The following is a 21,719-nucleotide window of genomic DNA, read 5'->3' as shown; positions in this document are numbered from 1 at the left end:
TTTTATGTATTAATTTTAAATCAAAGTAAAAATAAAATATTTTTGTTTTAAAAATAGTAAAACATGATGTAAAGTTTAAAGGAACAGTATGTAGGATTGTGGCCAAAATTTATATTGCAATCACAAAACTTGTGGCCAAAACTGGTACTGCAATCACACAACTGGCGGCCAATACACAACATGACAACATAAACATCAGTTGAAGGCTGCAACTCCACTTTTTAAATGACAATATTCTGGCCAGACCACAGTTGTCAGTGATATAAGTATTTGAAATGAAAAAAAATTCTTAATGTCTAGTGACATATCAGGGCCATTTTATGATTCATTTACATACATTTTTTACATACTGTTCCTTTAATGTTAACCCCTTAAATAAATTGTAACACACTCTTTGTTGAGTTACAAACTTTTAATTTTAAAATAGTATGCTATAATAATTCACATGGTCATTGTAATTTTTCATATTTTTTTAAATAAAACATTTACTGAGGAAAAGGAAATGTTCATGCTGCATATTCTTAATTATTCACATTGTTGATAATATATTAGGTATTCTAAGTTACTGTTTTTTTTTAAGAGAGTGACAGCATTTGTCACTGCAATAGTGCAATTTTGATACTTGTATTATTTAGGTAAACGTTTAAATAGACTGTCAGTACTGCCAACAATAATAGTAATCGAGTGAATAACATACAGTATAAATTACCATTTTCAGATGTTTACCACGTATCTGATCCCAACCATTTCTCAAGACCATCATCAAACAAGACAGGAGTCTCATCAAGTTAATAAACTATATCCTACTGTATGTTCTGTTACTGATTTTGGCTTACAAAAGTTTCTCTGTTCAAAAATAATTGCTTTAAATCGTTCCCCGCCATTGACGAGTTATCTCGTCAATTAAGAGAAAACATTTGCATTAAAAAATAACGTGCTCTTTATGAGGTTTCATGGTTATCTGTAATACCGCGATTATCCATAAGATTACCCAATTTGTAAAAAAAAAACTGAAGCAAAAAAGTATTTATTAATTTTATACTCTTTGTATGTTTTGATAATTGTTCTGAATCTGATCTCTAAAAATTCCTTCACAAAAATGCAATTATTTCAGCTTTTTGCTACAACAAATATGGTAACACTTTATTTTACAGTGTCTTTGTTACACATGTTACATGTAATTATTATAGTAATAACAGTTAATTATGCATAATTACATAAAACTAATCCTAAACCAAACCCTACATAAGTACATGTTGTTGGTGATTATTACTTAGTACTTAAATATATAATTACATGTAACAGTGACGCCTTACAATAAAGTGTAACCAAAAATATGCATATTTAAGAGTTTATAAGCAGAGAAATGATATAGATAGGATGAAACGTTTTTTTCCCGTTTTGTTTCTTTGTTTATTGTTTGTTTGAAAGCAAAGGGTTTGTTCTTTCATTTGATATATTTGTATGTTTATATATTTTTAGAAGAAAATTTTCCTGAAAAGCATTTTGTGGAACTTTTGTGAAAATCACAAAAAAATGCTGGCGGGCAACTTTTTAAAAAAGGCTGGCGGGGAATGAGTTGAAAATTGGTGGTATGTTTTACTGCATCTACAGTATGATACTTGAATAAACTATACACTGTAAAAAATTAGCTGTAATTATGCAGTTGGTTGCCAGTAACTTACTGTAGAAAATAAAGACTGAATATGTTTCATGTTCATTTAACTTTGAACAAACTGTTGCCAGTAAATAACATAAATGTAAAATCTACAGTAAGTTACTGGCAGCTGGTTGCCAGTAATAACCAGTGATACTGTAATTTCCACAGAATTTTTTTACAGTGTATTCATTGTGTTTTGTTAAAATCATTACCCATTTTGTTGTCCATCTTATTTTTTTCTTTTGTTCTAAAAAGTTCAAATACAGTTTAATATATAATAAAGTTATAAAGTTCTGCATGTTAATGTTATCACTTTACAATTAATGTCATGTCTCTTCATATTAACCTAATTGTATAACAATAGTTTAAAACGGTCTTAAAACAGCATTTTTTTATAGATCTGTATACTGTATAGATTAAGACCTGTCAGTCTGCTTGAGGAAATATCAACATAGGCTACATAAGTACCGAGTGTTTTTTTTTTGACATATGTTACCCACCGTAAATACATTGTATCATTTTTAGTTAGTACGGTCCGTGTTCACATATATATTTTTTTACTGTACTCGAAATGCCGCACCGTACATCATGTTACAACGGTCAGCGCTGTCATTGGTCTCTGACAGCTCTTACCGTCTCATGACCACCCCCACGTTTCCACGACAACCAGCCTGACAGGGAGAGCGTAGCTATGAAGATGTGGAGATAAACGATGCACGTCTTAACGCGAAATTGCGTAGCTGTTCTATTAAAGTTTTTCTTACGGACCCGTTTGCTAAAAAGCCCGTAATGTCAGTATTTGTGTATGGAGGACAGCTATGCATTTATAAAATCATCAGCTCAAACGTAAAGGAGACTGCGAATCTCTGCAACGGACCAGGATTGGCTTGTTAAGGGCGATTTATAGTCGTGCGTAGGTCCTACGGCGTAGCAGCGACGGCGTAGGTTCCGCGTCGGTTTTCATTTTTACTTGTGCGTCGCCGTCCGCGTCGACGTGCAAACACACGCGAAACCGCTGGTTGGCAGTAATCACGCGTGTAACCACAGTAGCAGCAGAAGTCGTCAGAGAAGAAGAAGCTAAGCAAGTTAACCCACAAACGAAGAAGAAATAGCAACTTGTTGTGTATAATTTGAGAAGACCAGCAATGACGGAAGTAAATAAACAGCGACTTATGTTGCAGTTTGAGTTAAATCACTCCTCAACTTGGCTCATCTTTGTTTTCACCGTCTCAACCGGAAATACATATGACGCAGTTTTTTTACCTGACGGGAGGGGTTCTGGTGGACCAATCACAGAGCTTGCGGTCCGCGTAGAGCCGACGCGCTGTTAGGAATTTTGTGAGGTGCGCGTCAGGCTACGCAGAGCTACGCACAGGCTACGGATAGCCTACGCCGTAGCTACGCCGTAGGACCTACGCACGACTATAAATCGCCCTTTAATGTTAACCCACAATATAACACCCGGCTCACGTCACGACGGAAGCCCAGTGGCTTAAACATGTGGAGAACTTCCTGTATTTGGTTCGGCCCGATGTCCAGCAGTGTTCACACCACAGGTGGGTCGCCCCAGAGTTCGGCGAAAGCCGCTCCGAGACCACCTGTTTAGAGCGGTCTCGTAGCGGCCGTTTAGTGCGCACCCGAGTGCGGCTGTTGTGTTCACAATGACCCAAACGAACCTACTCGGAGCGACACGTCATTTGGGCCGACCTAAACAGTGTATATGTGAAAAGATACCAGCTAAAATGTGATCCAGTCTGTGAAACCCAGCTAAAGTCATTATTTGTGTTTTTTACAAATCTTCCTACATAATGTAAAAAATGTGTGATAATATAACCTTGATATCCTTAATATTGACTGCGTAAGGTCATGTCAAAGATTAAAAATAAATTAAAATTAATCATTGAGATCAAACTTTGATGCTCCTTATCTCATAATAGAATTTGAGACTTTTTATTCATTACTATTTCATTATTATTTTATAAGATAATAATATTAATAATAAATTAATAATAATTAATTAAATTATTATTATTATCATTATTTAATGTTGTTAGTGCTGTGTGTCTATTTCACCATGTTAAAAAAACTAAATCCAAAATGATTATTCACAGGCTAAGTCACTGTTTTATTTTTTTGCAATGTCGTGATTTGGCCAGAAGAGGGCATTGTTAATCTGATTTATTTTTAGTCTCAAAAAAAAACTTTAAGCCATAAGAAATTAAAGCAGAATAGCATCACACAAGTTTTGAGTTTTTTCTTTAAGACCTCTTATAGCAAGGAAAAGTGTATCCCAAAATCTGAAAATGTTACTGTCTGTTTGTGTTAATAAAAGTGAAAGATACTGCTGATTTGTCCCCATGCAAAACATCCTGCGATTTTTACCCTTCTATGCCTACATTTGTCCATCATAGCTGATGTAACACATCCTGCGTTAATGTGTGTTTCCTCTTTTGTTTAGCAGTCATAAATCTGTCAAACTGCTGACTTTTGTCCCAGTGACAGGCACGTCCTTTGGCAACAATTCATTCATGTAGTGCCCTCTAGTGATGTGATGCTTAACAGATACATATACCACTTGTATCTAAAAAGCTTTGCATTAATTTTTCACCATATTATTGTATCAAGATGACCTTCTATTTAAACAATTCAATTACGCACACAAGGACAGGAAAATATAAAGAGATAAATAATCTAAGCACAATTGTAATGGTAAACGGTTAAAGGTCAAAAGTCTTTATGTGTAAATTAGAATAAAAAGTGGTTAGATGAAATGAACACACACACACCTTTGCTGCTGTTGTGAGTTTTGAGACTGGCATTACTTTTAAACATGGGAAAAGTGCCAAACAATTGTTTACATTAATGCAATTATGCAGATTATTAAGATCCAGAGAAGCTATTATACTGATTGACAATAGATTATAGCTGTTATTAGACTGAGAACCCCAAAGCCAACAATAATAACCCACCCAAGTTGTTGGCCATCCGTGGCTGCCTTTTCTCCTTCAATGCAAAATAATGCAAATGTTACGTGAGGATCTTATAGTCTAAAAACCCCAAGTGGTCAGATTGTAATTTTAAATGCAATTAAATCTTTAGAATACAATATAAAATATATATTAAATACTTGAAATTATTGTTTCTCAAAAATTATATTTTGCAACTGCAAATAAATAAAAATAATAAATGTGTTTAGGATTCACCTTACTGTTTTTTTTTTTATTAACTTAATTCAAAATAATGTTGTACAGATTTTTGTATTTGTTGTTTTATTTAATTTGAATATGACTACACTGTGTGAATTTTGCATATGTCTCACACATGAGTCACATGTGACCTCCTCACGTAGGTGATAATGCCTCTTCAGAAACAGTGAGGAGACATTTTTAAAAAAGGTGGCCAGGGGCTGTCCAAGGCTACTTTAGGGGGTCCATAGTCCAAGGAAAAAATGTGTACCCATGTATCAAAAAAGAATGAATGAATCTCATGATCCCTGATTAGGACTACTTTATCTCCCCACATTAGATAAATATTTCAAACTGAATGCATTACTAGATGTTAACATAATGTAATGGTGAATTTTAAACCTTACTATTTCTCATCTGATTTACTGTCTGTTAATGAAGCAAAATATTATAAGTTTTGTAAAAGTTGATCAGGAAATCTAAACTCAATGATCAACCTTAAACTTACTTAGAATTACAGAAGTTATTTCCTTCTTTTTCGTTATGTAAATAACTTTAATGACAGAAACTTATTTATAAGGAACGAATGCAGTAAAATGTTTATTCGTTTAGGGCATACAGTTCCAGAAATTGTTCGTAAAATAGGCAGAGAGCCTTCTGTGTGAACACAAACACGCTCATTAAATGTTCTTGGATCACTCGCATAAAGGGGACCTAGTAACATTGCCGTAACATTCACGGAAAGCATTCTGTTACAGCAGTCACATGCTCTCATACAGATTTTTATGCTGAAGGAAATCAAGGATTCAACTGGAATTTTGCCTTCAAAATCAGTCATGGCATACATTACAGTCATTGCAGTTTTAGGCGGGACAGATTGAATAGTGTTTCGTGACTCTGTGTTAAGCTGGATAACGCTTGCGAGAATTTTTTTCCGTTAGGTTTGAAACTGCTGGGGGTAAATCCGATCAAATGACGCGAAAATGCTGACGCCATTGAAGGACTGCTAGATTATGCCAGTGACACCAACTCGAAATGTAATTGCTTAATACGATGATTTCATTGCCATTTATCCTAATCTGAAGGCGCCCACACTGCTTATTATTAAGGCCTAGGCAGATTTCTTTGATCCTGGCAACACATGATGTCAGCTGCTGGCTGAAATATGATTGGATAAATTCTCTATCAGAATATACACTAATGGAAGCAGTGCAAACAAGAGAAAAGCTATGAAATAAAGAAATAGACTATAATGGATGTTAGGATTTTACCGTGGGATAGGAGGCAAAAGTGACACAGAAGCGGCTTGGATTCAGGTGAAGGGTGATTTATTAACAACACATGTGTTAACAATCCCCAACACATGGTGTAAAAATAGAAAACTAATCAAAAAGAAAATAAACTATACAAAATATACACTATATACTAGTGATGGGCGATTTCGAAGCAAGCTTCATGAGGCTTCGAAACATTTACGAATCTTTTGTTTCGAATCATTACGTCATAACTGTTTCGAAATGTTTTGAAAAACCGACGATTCACCACTAGGGGGAGTTGATCACAAATGACCAGTGTAGGTGAACTCGGGTCAGTTTTATTATAAAAGTTCATAAAACATTCATCCTTCTGACTAATAACACTACTATTTGTTCTACTTTTTGTTTATAGACAGATTTAATGACAAAAATGTGCATAATAAAAAAGGGAGCTCGTTTTAATGATTTGTTTGCCATAAATAAAACTAAAAACACAGAATACCCCTTTAAATATGTCTTTAATTAAATAATTATTTTTTTAAACATATTTTTAGAACAATCTTGCCATTATTTTGTAAAATGTTTGGACAGATCTTGCTGCTTTTACACTATTTTGACCAGCAGGTGTCGCCAACGAGTATGGTGTTTCGAACGCTTCGAAAAACTGAATCAATTTGCGAAGCAATTGGTTCATCACTACTACATACAAGGTTTTTAAACGCAAGTTCGGCTAAATCAACTGCTCCGAACTGCATCAGCAATTCACTTTGTACACAGTCAAAACACAAACTCCTACAACAACCAACACTGACTGACTGTGTGGGAGCCATTTTATATTCTTAGCTCCGCCCCTGGACCAAACCATTTTGAAATTGGTGGGGGTTTCTCCTCTGACTATAAAAACATACATGAGCAACAAAAATACATTAATGAAAATAAATAAGTACAAACACAAAATTCCACACACATATCAAACAACCATTAAGACTTTAAAGGACAAGTTCGGTATTTTACACTTAAAGCCCTGTTTTCAGATTGTTTATGATAAAATAGAACGGTTTTGACTGAAATTTCGACATATGCGGCTGTCCCGAGAATTTTCGGGTATTTGTTGTATCACCTCCCACCTCTATAATGGCTATATAGGTGCACAGGAACAATCCTTCCTAAAATGCATTAAACTTTCGTTTACAAAGACGTGAAACTCACTGAGTGGTCAGGGGTGTTCACTGGTATGCTCACACAAAAATTGCTGCAAAAGCTTTCCATCAGGTGTTTTAGCATTCGTTGTAAACTTTTGGACCTCTTTTTCCAAATGCCTCACACCCGTACATTCTTCTGTTGAGGGCTTGAATAATAGACACTCCAGCCCAGTTGGTGGCGATAATCCGCCTTTGCCAATTGCAAGAATACAAAGAAGGTTCCCGGCGCGGAGTAATACCGTACCTCACAGCACATCTAATACAAGTCAATGGAGTTGGAAAAAACTACTATAAAACCTGTTGGAATGCATCTTTTGCAGCGATTTTTGTGTGAGCATATCAGTGAACTGACCACTCGGTGAGTTTCACGTCTTTGTAAACGAAAGTTTAATGCATTTTAGAAATGATTGTTCCAGTGCACCTATAAAGCCATTATAGAGGTGGGAGGTTATACAAGAAACACCCAAAAATTCTCGGGCCAGCATCATATGTCCAAATTTTAGTCAAAACCGTTCTATTTCATCATAAACAATCTGAAAACAGGGCTATCAAGCCCTAAAGCTGTTTGTACTCAAAAGTAAAGCAATCATGACTTAAATCTTGCATTCTGGATCCTTAACAATTGATGGGACATATAAACTGTTGTTAGTAAAATTTCTTAAGGGTTTAACATTCTTTCTATCATTATTTATGTTTTTTTGTAAAATATAGTTTTTGGTGAAGTCACCGTTCAAGTGATCAGTGTTTCCTTTGGTATGCATGCAACCACTTTCAACTCATTGTATTTTTCTCACTATAATAGATACATGTGAACAGTGCAGTTTGTTGTGTGCTTTGGTGGAGAATTAAGTTTGATTGACATAGTCAGCCCTGAATTCCTTTCATTAACACAGTATAAAATTAAATGACAATTTAAGTTCAGTCTTTATGAACACCAAGTGAACTTAATTGTTTAAGTGTGATGTACAAACTCCAAGTTTGATTAACTTAACAACTCAAGTTTAGTCTCTGTGGCCACCAAGGTTAGTGAACTTAAATATAGTTTAATTCATTAATATAGTTTAATTGAGTATAGATGGTTTCACAGCATTTGTGGCCCAAAATTGTACAGGTAGACTTCTGCATAGAATCAATAATAACAGTTTATTTTTGATAACAAGCAAATTAAATGACAAAGCTGCAAGCAGCGATGGAAGGGCCCTCACACGCATGTGCACCGCCACCCAATGAAGTTCGGAAAACAGTGAACTGTGGGTAAATATATGTGGATATTCAATAGTTTTTATGTGCCACAGCTCCTGTCGGCAGCAGGTGGCGCTATGACTGTAATTGATGTGTTATGTTGATGTGTTCGGCTCGGGACCCTTGTCAAACGTATGAAGTCTGGGACCTGTCGGACAATGTATGCATGAGTTACAACAGCTTTCTATGTCATGGTGAAATATTAAAAGTTGCCAGGTTGCCACGGACACACCCTTTAAGGAAAATTCAAGATATTTGCTCATTATCATTGCAATGTACTTAAGATCAGTTTGACCAAATATGATGATGATCTGATTAATTTTCTATGAGCCGTAAATGTAAGTTTAAAACATGCCATTACCTGCTGCCAGCAGGTGGCGCTATGATTACCGCATTTTGTACCTGCCATGTGTGTAAAATTTAATGACTTTTTAAGGTTGTTTAGGCCATCAAAAATGTGATTCATTTCACCATACATTCATCATCATAAAAGGCCTTATTAGACTGACCAAATATGATGTTGATATAGTTAAATCTCTGAGAGCAGTGAATCACATTGTAAAACATGGTATTTCCCGCTGCCTCTAGGTGGCGCTATGACTGTAACTAAATATTGCCATGTTGATGCGTTCAGGCAAGGACACTTATCAAACATAATAAAGCCTGGGTCAGACTGGACATTTAAAGCCTGAGTTAGAACAACTTCCTGTTTCATGATGAAACAGAAATTTGGCAGGATGCCACGGGCACACCCTCCAATGAAAAGTCAAGATGTTCACAATTTGTTATCACAAAGGGCTTAAGATCAGTCTAACCAAATATGATGGTGTTCTGAGTTAATCTCTATCAGCAGTAAATCACAGCATAAAATATGGCATTTCCTGCTGCCTCTAGCTAGCGCTATGACTGTAGCTGAATATTCCCTTACGAAAATTAACCATGGTTACTTTAGTAAAACCATGATAACCACAAAATAACCATGGTTATGACAACCATGGTCTCAAAAACCATAGTTAAACCATGGTTAGTGTAGTAAAATCATGGTTTTGCTGATAGTGATCAATACACCAAAAAAACATGGTTACTAAACTTTTTCCACAATAAAACCATTAAATTTTGTAAGGGTTGCCATGTTAATGTGTTCAGGCCAAGACCCTTATCAAACATGTGAAGCGTGGGGCAGATTTGACATTGTAAGCCTGAGTTAGAACAACTTCGTGTTTTATGGCGAAAACGGCAAAATTTGTCAGGCTGCCAAGGACACACCCTCCAATGAAAAGTCAAGATCTTGGCAATTTAGCATAGCAAAGGGCTTTAGAAATATGATGATGATCTGATAAAATCTCTAGGAAGAGTTTGTTAAAGTATGAAACCTGGAAATGCCAAAATTTACACAGAAATCACAGCGAAAATTCAAAATGGCCGACTTCCTGTGGGGTTCAGAACTGCAGAACTATTTTCAACTCTGCATTGGGTCAAAAGGGATGAGCCTAGCACCGTTGGGTTGTAATTTAACCCATGCTGGGTTGTTTTAACCCAAATGCTGGGTTGTTTTAACCCATTGTTGGGTCACATACTGTATAGATCCTTGAATTTTTGCTTGGCTGCCAAACCTTTCCACACAGCAGTGATCCATCTTTGCTGTCTTACCCCATCTTTAAGAAACTGAAACATTTTATTTTCAACAAGGTAACAGCGGTCAGCTTAGCCACTTGCCAGACTGATGAATAAACAGACCGGAAGTTAACTTCGGACCAGCCGTATAACCACAGCAACGTGCATACGTCCTATGAACTGGCCTATATTATACGTTTTTGGAAGACCCATTACTTAATTGAATTGAGGGAACGTCTTTACTCAATCAAATGAGTTCAGTCAACTTATTAGGCTATTTAATGTTCCAGCCTATGCTGAAATCATGTAGTATTAGCAATGTACATTAATATTCTCCTGATATTTGCGCTGCCACATGTCGAAATAAACACAGCGATTAATGAGAAGTGAATTACTGAGGGCATGATAGTAGTGCGGGGTGGCACCCAAGGTGGCCAGTCTCTGGCTCCGCCACTGTTCACAAGCTGAACATAACCAGTCACAAAGGTTCACTCACAAGTCTGAATAAATTATTATTTTGTTTTGTGTATTTTTGTTGATTGCTCTCTTACAGTTATTGTTATCCTTGTTCCTTAATATACCAAAAAAGATTTTGCTATGGCAAATATTGAATATAAATGATTTAATTCAGATTAATATTTTTCTTGGAAAACATATACCACTGTTAAATATATAGTCTGAACACACATTTTGTTTTATAGATATTTTCATTGTGTAGCACCTCTAATGTAAAATAAAATAATTTATTATTACATAATGGCAATGAAATTATTCTAGTACTAAACATTTTAAACAAATGTAAAGACTTCACTCTGTGTCTCCTCTATGGAACTGAAGTTCAACATTTTCTCCTCAAGAACATCTTCTCATTTTGAATGGCCATGCAAAACAGATAAATTTCCATGGATGCTTATTTAACAAACAAATACATTTGGAGAAAACAAGTGACTACATTTGCAAACGCGTTTCCTTTCAATTAAATCTTGAAATCTTTAAAACCTTTATCTTCTCAATAACATAAAAAATCCACAGTTTCACACACATTTGATTTGATTAAATTTATTGCATTTGTAAAACCATACAAACTTAACTTTAGTAAAGTGTTTTTATTTCACCTTTACTGAAGATTTCAATAATGTTTTTTTTTAATGAATATTTTGAGAGATATCCAAAAGTTAAATCTTTCCATCTGCACTTTCCCAACATTGCATTGCTTTTAAGGTGAACTACAGTTTATAACAACAGAAACCACATCCAAATGATGAGGTTGAGTTTAACCTCAAGTTAAATAAACAGTCAGTGTAGATTTCACAGTGTGTTACCACATATTACCATACTCATAGGTGGGTTATGGGAGCTGTCTGCAGTAGTGGCCAGTGTAGCGGGAAACATGACCACATCTATGCCAATAATTAAGAAGAAACCAGTTTTGAATCATATTTCAAATTACACAATAAAACCATGACATCACACTTACCTAAAACCCGAGGGAATTACATTTCAATTTAGATTTTTGTTATTATTATTTATTCATTTATTGAAATGCAGTAGATTATAGATTCTGCTGTTGGCATCTGGGGTTAAAAGTCAACTGGAATGTGTTATGTAAGCACAGACATAATAACCAAAAAAGTAAATGCTATTTACTGTAACACTAAAATGGTATTTTATATCACTCCAAAACAGCAAATTATTTCAGATGATTAGAATTCAGAAATTACTAAAAGTTTTATCTGGAATGTTCTTAATCGGCCACAAATGACAAACTAGCCAATCATGGTAAGACAAGGCATGCTGAGTCGAGCTGTATTTGTTAGACAAATTTCAATGGAAAGTCTGAAGGTAAAACTCTGTGTGCTAACTTATCCAGGTGGCCTGTGGAATCAAGGGAACGTAAAATGCAAATGGGAGAGAAAGCTTTGTAAATTTGCTTTTGCCACCCCCACTGAATTCATCACCTTTCTCTAATTCTCATTCACTTGCCAATTTCACTTTGGAAACAGGTTCTTCACAGGCAACATTTGTTATGACTTAGGATTGCTTTTCAAACTTGTTGATCCTCTCTCTTCAAAATGAACATTAAAAGGTCGGTATTTTTGCTTTTCTATATCTTCTGGGTTATTATTAAAGTTAAACAGCTTATTAGATTATTTAGATAAAAAAATTAAAATCAATCCTGTCTTTACGTTGAATACAATGAACATGCTTATAACATTACAATAGGGCTGGAAAGAAGCCCAGCACTTATTTGTACTTACACTTTCCTCATGGTTTTAAAGATATAAGTTGTTAATAATATTATTTTAACTATAAGCATTATAAATTAAAAGTTATTTATAATGTATGTAGTTGTTTATTATGTTATTTGATTAAGGGTTTTTGTTTGTTTTATTTTTAATTATAAACATTACAAAACACTTTAGTAACATTATAATAATTCAGAAAATCATCCCGTCATTACCCAGGTGAAAAAGTAAATACAATTCATTTAAGTACACTTAGTAAATGCATTACATTGTAAAAAGTTAAATTAGCTTTAAAAAAAGTCAACTTAAATTTTCTCACTTTAATTGGAACATTTAAGTTGAATACGCTTACATTTTTAGGTGTTACCAATTGTATTTTTTTCTAAATGTTTTCACCTTTAATTTCTCACTTAAGATTAAAGTTGACAAAACTTTTTTTAAATGTTATCAATTGAAGTCATTTGTTTAAGTAGATCCAACTTTCATTTTTACAGTTTAATTTTGTACGTAATATAAAATGAGGTTTTAGTACTCATTAAGATGACCATAAGGACATCTAAGTGTACATTGTAAAAATATGCTGGATTTACTTAAAAATATAGTGCATCATTTTTGCATCCACTTTTTTTAGGTAAGTTTTACTTGAAATTTGCATAAATTCCTTAAAATTTAATGTAATACTAACTTAAAAAATGGATGCAAAAATTATGTAAATCCAGCCTATATTTTTTCAGTGTAGCCTTCTCAACTGTGCTAGTTTGATATTTATTTCAATACACTAAAAATCTAAAGTTTTAGTGGTATTTAATAATCTATACTTTTCAAGTACACTAAGGTACAACTGAAGCAGATCTATACCTTTAATTATTATATTTGTAGTGTATAACCTTTACACTTTTATTTAAAACAAAAATGGCCATATACGAAAATGTACTTGCTAGTAAATTTTTCCCAGCTATTTTTTTTCATATTTTTGTACATTTATGTGTTCTTTATTACTTGCGTCCATTTGGCAAACTGTTGAAGACTGAAGGTCTGATCCTGGATTTGTAAATTACGCGAATTCTGCTTCAAGTAGGCTATTTAGAGTATACAGTGTCCATGTATATATTGATAAACAGTATTTAAAATAAGTAAAGCAGTGTTTTATGTGTTTTTATGTGTTAAGACTTAATGTCAGTAGCACAGATATAATTAAAGCTAAATGTAATGTGTCTGTGGGATCAGGTATCTTTCTGTTACAAAGATAAAAAGTATTTTTGTGTATTTTAAATATTAAATATATTACATAAAAGGATGGTTTCCCAGACAGGGATTAGTTTTAGCCAGGATTAGGCCTTAGATTCATTTGAAAATATGCAAACAAACATGCCATACTAAAGAAATTAGCGTGCATACTGAGGTAAAACAAAGGGCACTGATGTATTTTAAGATAGGTAAGTGCAAGTTGTTTTCAGTTTGGACAGCTCTTACATTTATTTTAGTCTAGGACTAGTCTAATCCCTGTCTGGGAAACTGCCCCTATATGTTTATTGGCTGCTGCATAGCATTATAATTCATTTAGACCTAGAGAAATATTACATTGCCAACAATATCAATGATGTATCTTACTTTTAGGGTCAAGAAGCTGTCTCAGGCAGGCATGCTGTTTTTTGCTGCACTTTTCATTTTTAGCCAGGTAAGATTATAAAGTTAATAAAAAGCAGATTTAAACACAGCTTTTAACTTTTTATAAGTATTAGTATACATTTTTCTGCTCTTTTCTTATCGTAATACAATACAACAATACATATAACTCTCTATATAATAATAGATTTATGACAGACCACTGAATTATAACTACAATAAACAATCTGATAACATACCTTTTGTTTTCTTTATCTGTATCCCAACAGGTTTCACATGTGGGTAAGTTTGATTTCACCAGACCTTTGTAAAATAAATCTATTGGAAAACAAATTTTTTCGGTTCATGATTGGATAAATCCCACAAAACAATGAGTAACAACAAATTCTGTAAATCTATTGTTTCCCATCCATACAGACACTGAGAAACAATGTTTTAAAACAGAATAAAACATGCAGCAAGTTTACAGTTATACAATTGCACATTTAAAGTAAAACAAACTCATTAAATTTAATATATAGCCTATGCTACACTGTAAAAAAATTCCGTAGAAATTGCAGCTGGGTTGCCGGTAATTTACCGTAGATTTACATTTATGTTATCTACTGGCAAGAGTTTGTTCAAAGTTAAATGAACATTAGACATTTACAAGTCTTTGTCTTTACAGAGTAAAACTAAAAAAACAGCATCAAGCTAAACATTCTGGGAAACAAAATCTGAAGCAAAAACAGAAAAAGGTTGATGATGATTTCTGGTTCCCAGAATGCTTTGCATGAGGCTGTTATTGTATAGTTTTATTCTGTAAAGATAAAGACTTGTTAATATTTAAAATTTATTTAACTTTGAACAAACTCTTGCCAGTAAATAACATAACTGTAAATCTACGGTAAATTACCGGCAACCCAGCTGCAATAACATTGAATTTTTTTTTTTACAGTGTATATAAGAAGAGAAACAATATGTCTCATTGGTGTTCTGATCCATTTTTTTGTTTTACAGAGTCTACAGACGTCACCTACTGGGCAGAGGTCATGATTGAGGGGAACAAAACCTTAAATGTTGCAAGTCTTCTTCCAGATTTAATAGGAGTTCTTGACCCAACATCAGGTGTGACTATCATAAATGCAGAAATAGCAGCAGGTAAGTCAAACGCATTATAATGCGTAAAATCTGTTATTTTTAAGCTTGCAAACAAGTAGAAAATGCCCCCTAAAGCTTTAATTGACATTTCATAACTGCTTATAATAATATTTGTTGTTGCAGAATGTGAAATAATTGGCCGAAATACAACATGCTGGTGTGGAACGGGCTACGTTTGGAGCAACAATGTTTGTGACAATGTAAACGCATGCTGCAATGCGGCCGTTTGTGTGGCAAACATATCAGACTTCACTCCTCTGTGCCTTCCCAAAGTAAATGGTGAGCATTTCATCAGTAAACACCAACAATAGATCGAATTTTAATGCATGTCAGTTTACTGGATGACAAAACGCTGCTAATTGTTTAAATGCTGTATCTTTATAGTTTCTCTCATTGGCACAATGACTGGTAGTGCTTCCACTTTGCCTCTTAATGTAAGTATGGATCTCCTTTTGATTGATTATTACTGTTTTCCTAAATAAAATAAATCATATATTTGGTCCAAGAAACTATTAAACTGAAATACAAAGAGCTTGGTTATTGATTAAGTAGCCTAATGACAGAACTATTATTCAAACACTGCAAAAAATGACTTTCTTACTTAGTATTTTGGTCTTGTTTTCAGCAGAAATATCAAAAAATTCTTAAATCAAGATGTATTTTCTTGATAAGCAAAATGACCTAAGAAAATAAGTCTGGTTCTTAGACAAAAAATATACAAATTAAGTGAATTTGTGCTTAAAACAAGCAAAATTATCTGCCAATGGGGTAAGAAAATTTTGCTTGAATTAAGTGTTTAGAATGTTTTTTTCTGTCATACTTTCTCTGTCTACTTTCATCAAGAAAACGCATCTTAATTTAAGAATTTTTAGATATTTCTACTGAAAACAAGACAAAAATACTAAGTAATAAAAATTCTTAGTATTTTAGTATTGTTTTCAGAAAAAATATCTAAGAATTCTTAAATTAAGATGCTTTTTTGATGAGCAAAATGACCCAAGATAATAAGTCTAGTTTTAAACCAAAAAAATATCAAATTTAAGTGAAAAAAAAATTAAGCAAAAAAATCTTGAACATTTTTCTCCTGAACACTAAATTCAATGAAATGCAATAAATATTTGCTTAACCCATTGGCAGATTTTTTTGCTTGTTTTATGCACAAAATCACTTAAATTTGATATTTTTGGTCTAAAAACTAGACTTATTTTCTTGTTTTGCTCATCAAGAAAAAGCATCTTAATTTAAGAATTTTTAGATATTTTTACTAAAAACAAGACAAAAATACTAATCATTTTTTGCAGTGTGTAAAGTTAAAATGTCAGACCACATACTTGTACCATACAGAAACAATCATACGACACATTTGCTTTTCAGATTGAGCCTGCTTTCCGTGTGCTTAATGCCTTCAATGCGTTTAACGGAACTGGCAGCGTGTGAGATTTATTTCCTTATCAATATTGTTTCATTAACGTTTGCCATTTTTATGAAAGTTAATGAATTCATTTAAAAGATTTTGTTTCTTTATTTTGAATAAAAGTTTTTGAAATGATTTAACCGAAACTTTTCCTGTCTTCCATCAAACAGTCTCACAGGATTGAATACCTACCAGCACAATTTCACAGTGACTCTGTTTTCGGTGTTTTCCACTGCCAAAGTGCAAGGCATAGTCAGTACACTGCTTACTAATGCGACCTTTTATTCTCTCAACCTTAAGACACTAGGTAAACACCACATCCATTGGTTCACCAATCAGTTGGTTCATTTATCACTTCACTGTCACGGTACTACGTTTTATCATTTACAGGAATGGTTTACATCGAAGCACCCGAAGAAAAGTTGTGCTATAACGCGAGACAGCAACTGAACTGTACCTGTATAGAACAAATGGACTCATGTATGTGGCAAATGACCAGGGATAGTGAAAGTCCAATGACCCTGGGACCAGGAAGCCAAGTCATGCTATCAGATGTATGTACCACCACTTCAACAGTCACACTTCTATCGACAAATGGATTTTGGTCAGGTAAGTCATAGCAATCATCAAAGTGCTACAGGACGGCATGTATTTTATTGTTTCGTTACCGTAATCACCCGTTTTCTTGATATTTCAGGAACGTACAGTTGCCTTTTCACCACTAAAAACATAGCTCACATGGCCCTGGCACCCATTTCCATCGCACTGTTGCCAGAAGTTATTAATGTGACGGCTACCGCACCAACAGCAGACTGCACTTCGACCCCAACCGCCACTATTGTCCTTAACTGTACGATTGAGACAAGCATAGAAACATATACAGCTAAACTAAAAATTGGAGCTGAGGAACAAGTACCAACTACACAAGGTATGAGCATTTTATGAACACCTCATCTGTGAAATTCAGGCTAAAGTTGTATAATGTCATGATGAGATTAGGAGCATCAAAGTGTGATTTCACTGTTTTCTAGCACCATCTATTGTTTTAATTTGGTTAAAGAAAGTACTCATGTTGTTACACTGGCAATGATACTGGATCCAGTCAAAGAAAATGGCTTAACAACATGCCTGGGAAAACCCAGAACATTTGGTGAAAATCCATCTTGTTTATATACAGTACAGTATAAGGTCATGTGTGAGGTGGAAGGTCATGTCAATTGAAATGAAAGTGAAATTTTATGCTTGAAACCAAACATATTAAATAATTAGATTATGAGACTTCATCCTGGATTTCACAGAGAGGATCGCATATTAATATGCTTACTTCTTAATTTATTTCTTAAAATATTTTGTTATGAAATGAATCTGCATATTTACCTTTAAGTACCTTTTGGGACCACTGTGCATTTTATATATGTATGCTGCACCTACCCAAAACCCACAACCTTAGCCATGAAGTGCAAATATATTAAGTTTTTCTAAGCAAACACTGCTAACAGTGCTTATCTTGTTTTGCAGTGAGCAATGGCATCATCATGTATACCGCATCATTCAGTATCGATTGCGCAGCGGCTACTAAACCACGTTCATACGATGCTTCCTGTACATTAGAGAACACGCGGAGTCAGCTACGCAATCGCACGATAAAATTACCAGTAATATACCGTAAGTATTACAAAACCAAGAAGGATATGTGATTGCAAGTTTGCAGATCCAACAAATTCTCCCTTTGATGCTACAATAAATTTGTAAAATCACATTTGATTTGATTTTCAGCTGGTGACGGGTTTTGCGCCCAGGAAGTGATTGCAGACAGAACGTGGCCGAAAACGAAGGATAATGAAACGGCAACTCTATTTTGTACTGAAGTAGGAAAACAGGGAATGTATACACGCAAGTGCAATGGAAATACGTGGGCGGAAGAAATCTCCTTGTGTGTCAAAGCAGTTTTGAACACAATCACCTCGCAAGCATCGGTATGTAAACCTTGAACAGATCTAATGACTCTAATGATGTGGAAACAATCAGTCTAACAGTCTCAATTTATTTCTCTTCAGGATTTTGAAAAAGGACTTGGGGCGACCCAAGAAATCGCCTCCTATATCTTTGAGAGTTTGAGAAACAACACTGCTGAAGAGGGCGGAAACGGTATCGGTGACGTCCAGGCTGCCGTATCTGTTTTCAAAACTATGAAAAGTGCATCAGCAAACATGCCGCTGGGCGAGAACCTTGTGGAAGTAAGCACCTTCCTTTCACTGACATTATATAAAAGCAAGCATTTCTCGTTTTCAAAGTAATCATTTCTTTTCTTCTTCTCAAGAATTTCCTCGAGTCAGCCAGCAGTATGTTGAATATAAGCTGGGATGTAGGAGACCCACAGGTGACCAACAGCCTGGCCACTCAATATCTGGCATCCGTGGAAAATCTCATGTACAGCATCCGGATCAATAACAGCAATGGTTACAATTCTTCCAACATTCAGCTAGGAATTTGCAAAGCTGGCTCGTCTTGCAACCAAAGCGTTTTCAACGTGGAAGTCGGCCTGAACGCCACTGCAGATTTGGTAAAAACCATGGGAATACAGAACTTGGCGGAGCGCATGCCAAAAGTGGGCTTTGAAAATGCGTTGTTTCCTAGCATAGTCGTGTCCACCACCGCTGAGAACAGGAGTTCGTCGGCAGTAAACATCAAAATGGCTTTCCAAACCGAGGAGTCTGGTGATATGCATTGCGTGTTCTGGAACGTCACCGAGGAGAGATGGTCGACCGACGGCTGCGAGTACGTGAAAAGTGCCACAGGAACCGCCTACTGCGAATGCAACCATCTCACCTCATTCGCCATGCTCATGTCCAAGTTTGCCGTCAGCTTGCCTTTTATGGATCAGCTCACTTACATCGGACTGGGGGTTTCAATCTGCTCTCTGATTGTCTACATCATTATCGAGGCTTTGGTCTGGAAGACCGTGGTCAAGTCCAGCTTGTCCCATTTCCGGCACACGGCCCTCATCAACATCTCCATGTGTCTGCTCTTGGCCGACATCTGCTTCCTGGCTTCCGCTTTCCCATCCATTTTGAGTGAAACCGCATGTCTTATTTTGGTGGTGGCGAAGCATTACTTCTTCCTGGCCATGTTCTTCTGGATGCTTTCTCTCAGCATCATGTTGGCCTACCAGCTCATTTTTGTGTTCAGCCACATTTCGAAAAAGGTGTACATGATCATAGGATACACGCTCGGCTACGTCTGTCCGACGTTGACTGTGGCGGCTACGTACGTGTACTACGATCAGACCAAACAGGTTGAATACTTCAGCACGAAGACCTGCTGGCTTACCTATCAGTCAGCAATGGTTGGATCCATCTACGCGTTCCTCTTTCCAGTTGGGTTCATTGTGTTCGCAAACATGTGTTCCATGGTGGTGGTCATCGCGACGGTCTTAAAGCCGTCTGGAGCGGAAGCCGACAAAAAGGCGGACAAAGAGGCAGCGAAAGCCGTAATCAAAGTCGTTCTCTTCCTCACACCCGTTTTTGGAGGAACTTGGGTTCTGGGATTCCTGGTTTTCATAATGGACGACTTCACACAGTTTACTACCATCCTCGTTCAGTATGCCTTCACTATAGTCAACTCCCTTCAGGTATTCATTCACACCAACGATAACACTTTCAATGAAATGTAACCGTGAAACTGGTGTGTTTAATAACTCGTACAATTTCTTTCAGGGTTTCTTCATCTTGTTGACGGGATGTTTTGCAGAGAAGAGGGTACGTTCCTTTTGGTACTGATATTGCATCTGTTCAGTCTGGTTACAACCACAGACCACTAATGTTTTTTTTTTTCGTTCCAGGTCCGAGATGAAATATTGAGAATAATTATGGGGGTAAGGAAACGGCGAGTTCAGTCCCAGACAGCAAGAGACTACCGGGCGGATATGAATCCGCCTCGTAGTCTACTGCCAGTTGGGGTGTTTTGAAGCATGTAAAACAGCAGTGTTACCAAACAATTTTATTTAAATTGATACATTTTCATTGTATGTTTTCATTCAGAAACCAGCCAAAGATGGAAAATAAATGATCTGTACAAGGAAAACACAGACACAAGGTATACATTTACATTCAACCTAATTCCCTTGTTATGTTTACAACCAGCTGAAGGTAAATTTAAATCAAACATTGTTTAATTCCTTTAATTTACATTGTGTATTACAGTACGAGCATGTAAAACAATGAAGGACATGGATAGACCTCAAAAGCTACAGCGGCAGCAGAGGCAACAAAAATAGGGGAGGGGAGAGTTTGATGAAGATCCAAAAGGACTTTTGTACTTTCAAAGGCCTAAAATCTGTGGCAGAAAGAATAGGCTGCGGTCGTCCCTTTAACATACTTAAATTTTAGGAACACAGAGTGAGAAACAGAGACAAATATATATTTATCCAAGTGCACTAATTTATAATAGTTGTTTGTATATTTTAAAAGAACAATGAAAGAGCTATTGTACATATCTGCAATTTATCTGTAGTGTTTCTACGCTTGTTTATTTAAAATAACATCTCATGGCGATTTGTCTTTTGCTCTTAAATGCAATGTAAAAATTGTGTTGTTCTTATCTCATATCAATGTGATCTGCCTCAGTTGTAATAACAATGACCACTATACCACTATGTTTTACTATTTTAGCTCTGCTTGAATTTCTATGTGCTGTTTTACCATTTAAATAATAGTTTTGTCACTTTGGGCAAAATATATTGTACATTTAAACCATTTCATTTAACATGTCTAAGCGCTCATAAATATGGATATATTTTTCAAATGACTGATAGATAGATATAGAGATATGTATTGTATACATTCCATATAGAAAGCTAGGGTGAATTAGCAGTCAGACATTCAAAACCATACAGTACAAAGAGCAGACCACATGTAATACAATAAATACAGAAAAATGCTTCTTTAACACTGTAAACTAAACACTGTTTATACAAAAATAACTGATGGTTGTGACTAATAGTTAGGATTGCAAAAATATCAAGGGAGCTTAAATAATTTTGCTCATAAGTTTTGCTTCTTCTTTTTGTAAAGTACACACATTTGAGTATAAATTGAAAATAAATTGTAAGATGATTCATCAATAAAATACTTTG

At 35.2% G+C, this 21,719-nt stretch overlaps 2 protein-coding genes across 4 annotated transcripts in view; both read left to right on the top strand.

Moving 5' to 3' along the window:
• Positions 1-2,377, top strand: part of LOC135738158 (uncharacterized) — a 30,039-nt gene extending 27,662 nt beyond the window's left edge. For both annotated transcript variants that reach the window (XM_073816329.1, XM_073816328.1), the window contains one exon: positions 719-2,377. In XM_073816329.1, coding sequence (XP_073672430.1) covers positions 719-792 — 74 coding nt within the window. In that variant the 3' untranslated portion in view covers positions 793-2,377. The remainder of the gene's footprint in view (positions 1-718) is intronic.
• Positions 2,378-2,553: 176 nt separating this feature from the next.
• adgrf3b (adhesion G protein-coupled receptor F3b) lies at positions 2,554-21,707 on the top strand. Of its 2 annotated transcripts, none has more exons than XM_065256083.2 (18): positions 2,554-3,216; positions 14,023-14,083; positions 14,301-14,313; positions 15,031-15,171; positions 15,295-15,450; positions 15,556-15,605; positions 16,546-16,604; positions 16,756-16,892; positions 16,976-17,194; positions 17,283-17,513; positions 18,104-18,250; positions 18,362-18,561; positions 18,643-18,822; positions 18,906-20,216; positions 20,302-20,343; positions 20,427-20,459; positions 20,626-20,680; positions 20,788-21,707. In XM_065256083.2, the coding sequence occupies exons 2-17, from the start codon at positions 14,048-14,050 to the stop codon at positions 20,647-20,649; spliced, it is 2,979 nt and encodes a 992-aa protein (XP_065112155.2). In that variant the 5' UTR covers positions 2,554-3,216; positions 14,023-14,047; the 3' UTR covers positions 20,650-20,680; positions 20,788-21,707. The 2 variants fall into 2 exon arrangements, with proteins under 2 accessions (XP_065112155.2, XP_065112154.2); XM_065256082.2 differs by lacking the exon at positions 2,554-3,216 and adding an exon at positions 12,147-12,245.
• The last annotated feature ends 12 nt before the right edge of the window (positions 21,708-21,719 follow it).

Source organism: Paramisgurnus dabryanus, chromosome 12 (genome assembly GCF_030506205.2).
Source record: "Paramisgurnus dabryanus chromosome 12, PD_genome_1.1, whole genome shotgun sequence".
Classification (NCBI taxonomy): Eukaryota; Metazoa; Chordata; class Actinopteri; order Cypriniformes; family Cobitidae; genus Paramisgurnus; species Paramisgurnus dabryanus.
Note: the sequence above shows the minus strand (reverse complement) of the source record. Positions and strands in the feature narration are given on the sequence as shown.

Coding starts and splice junctions, on each gene's coding strand:
- adgrf3b (XM_065256082.2), top strand. Junction 17,195..17,282: donor GACAAATGGATTTTGGTCAG/GTAAGTCATAGC, acceptor TTGATATTTCAG/GAACGTACAGTTGCCTTTTC. Junction 17,514..18,103: donor ACAAGTACCAACTACACAAG/GTATGAGCATTT, acceptor CTTGTTTTGCAG/TGAGCAATGGCATCATCATG.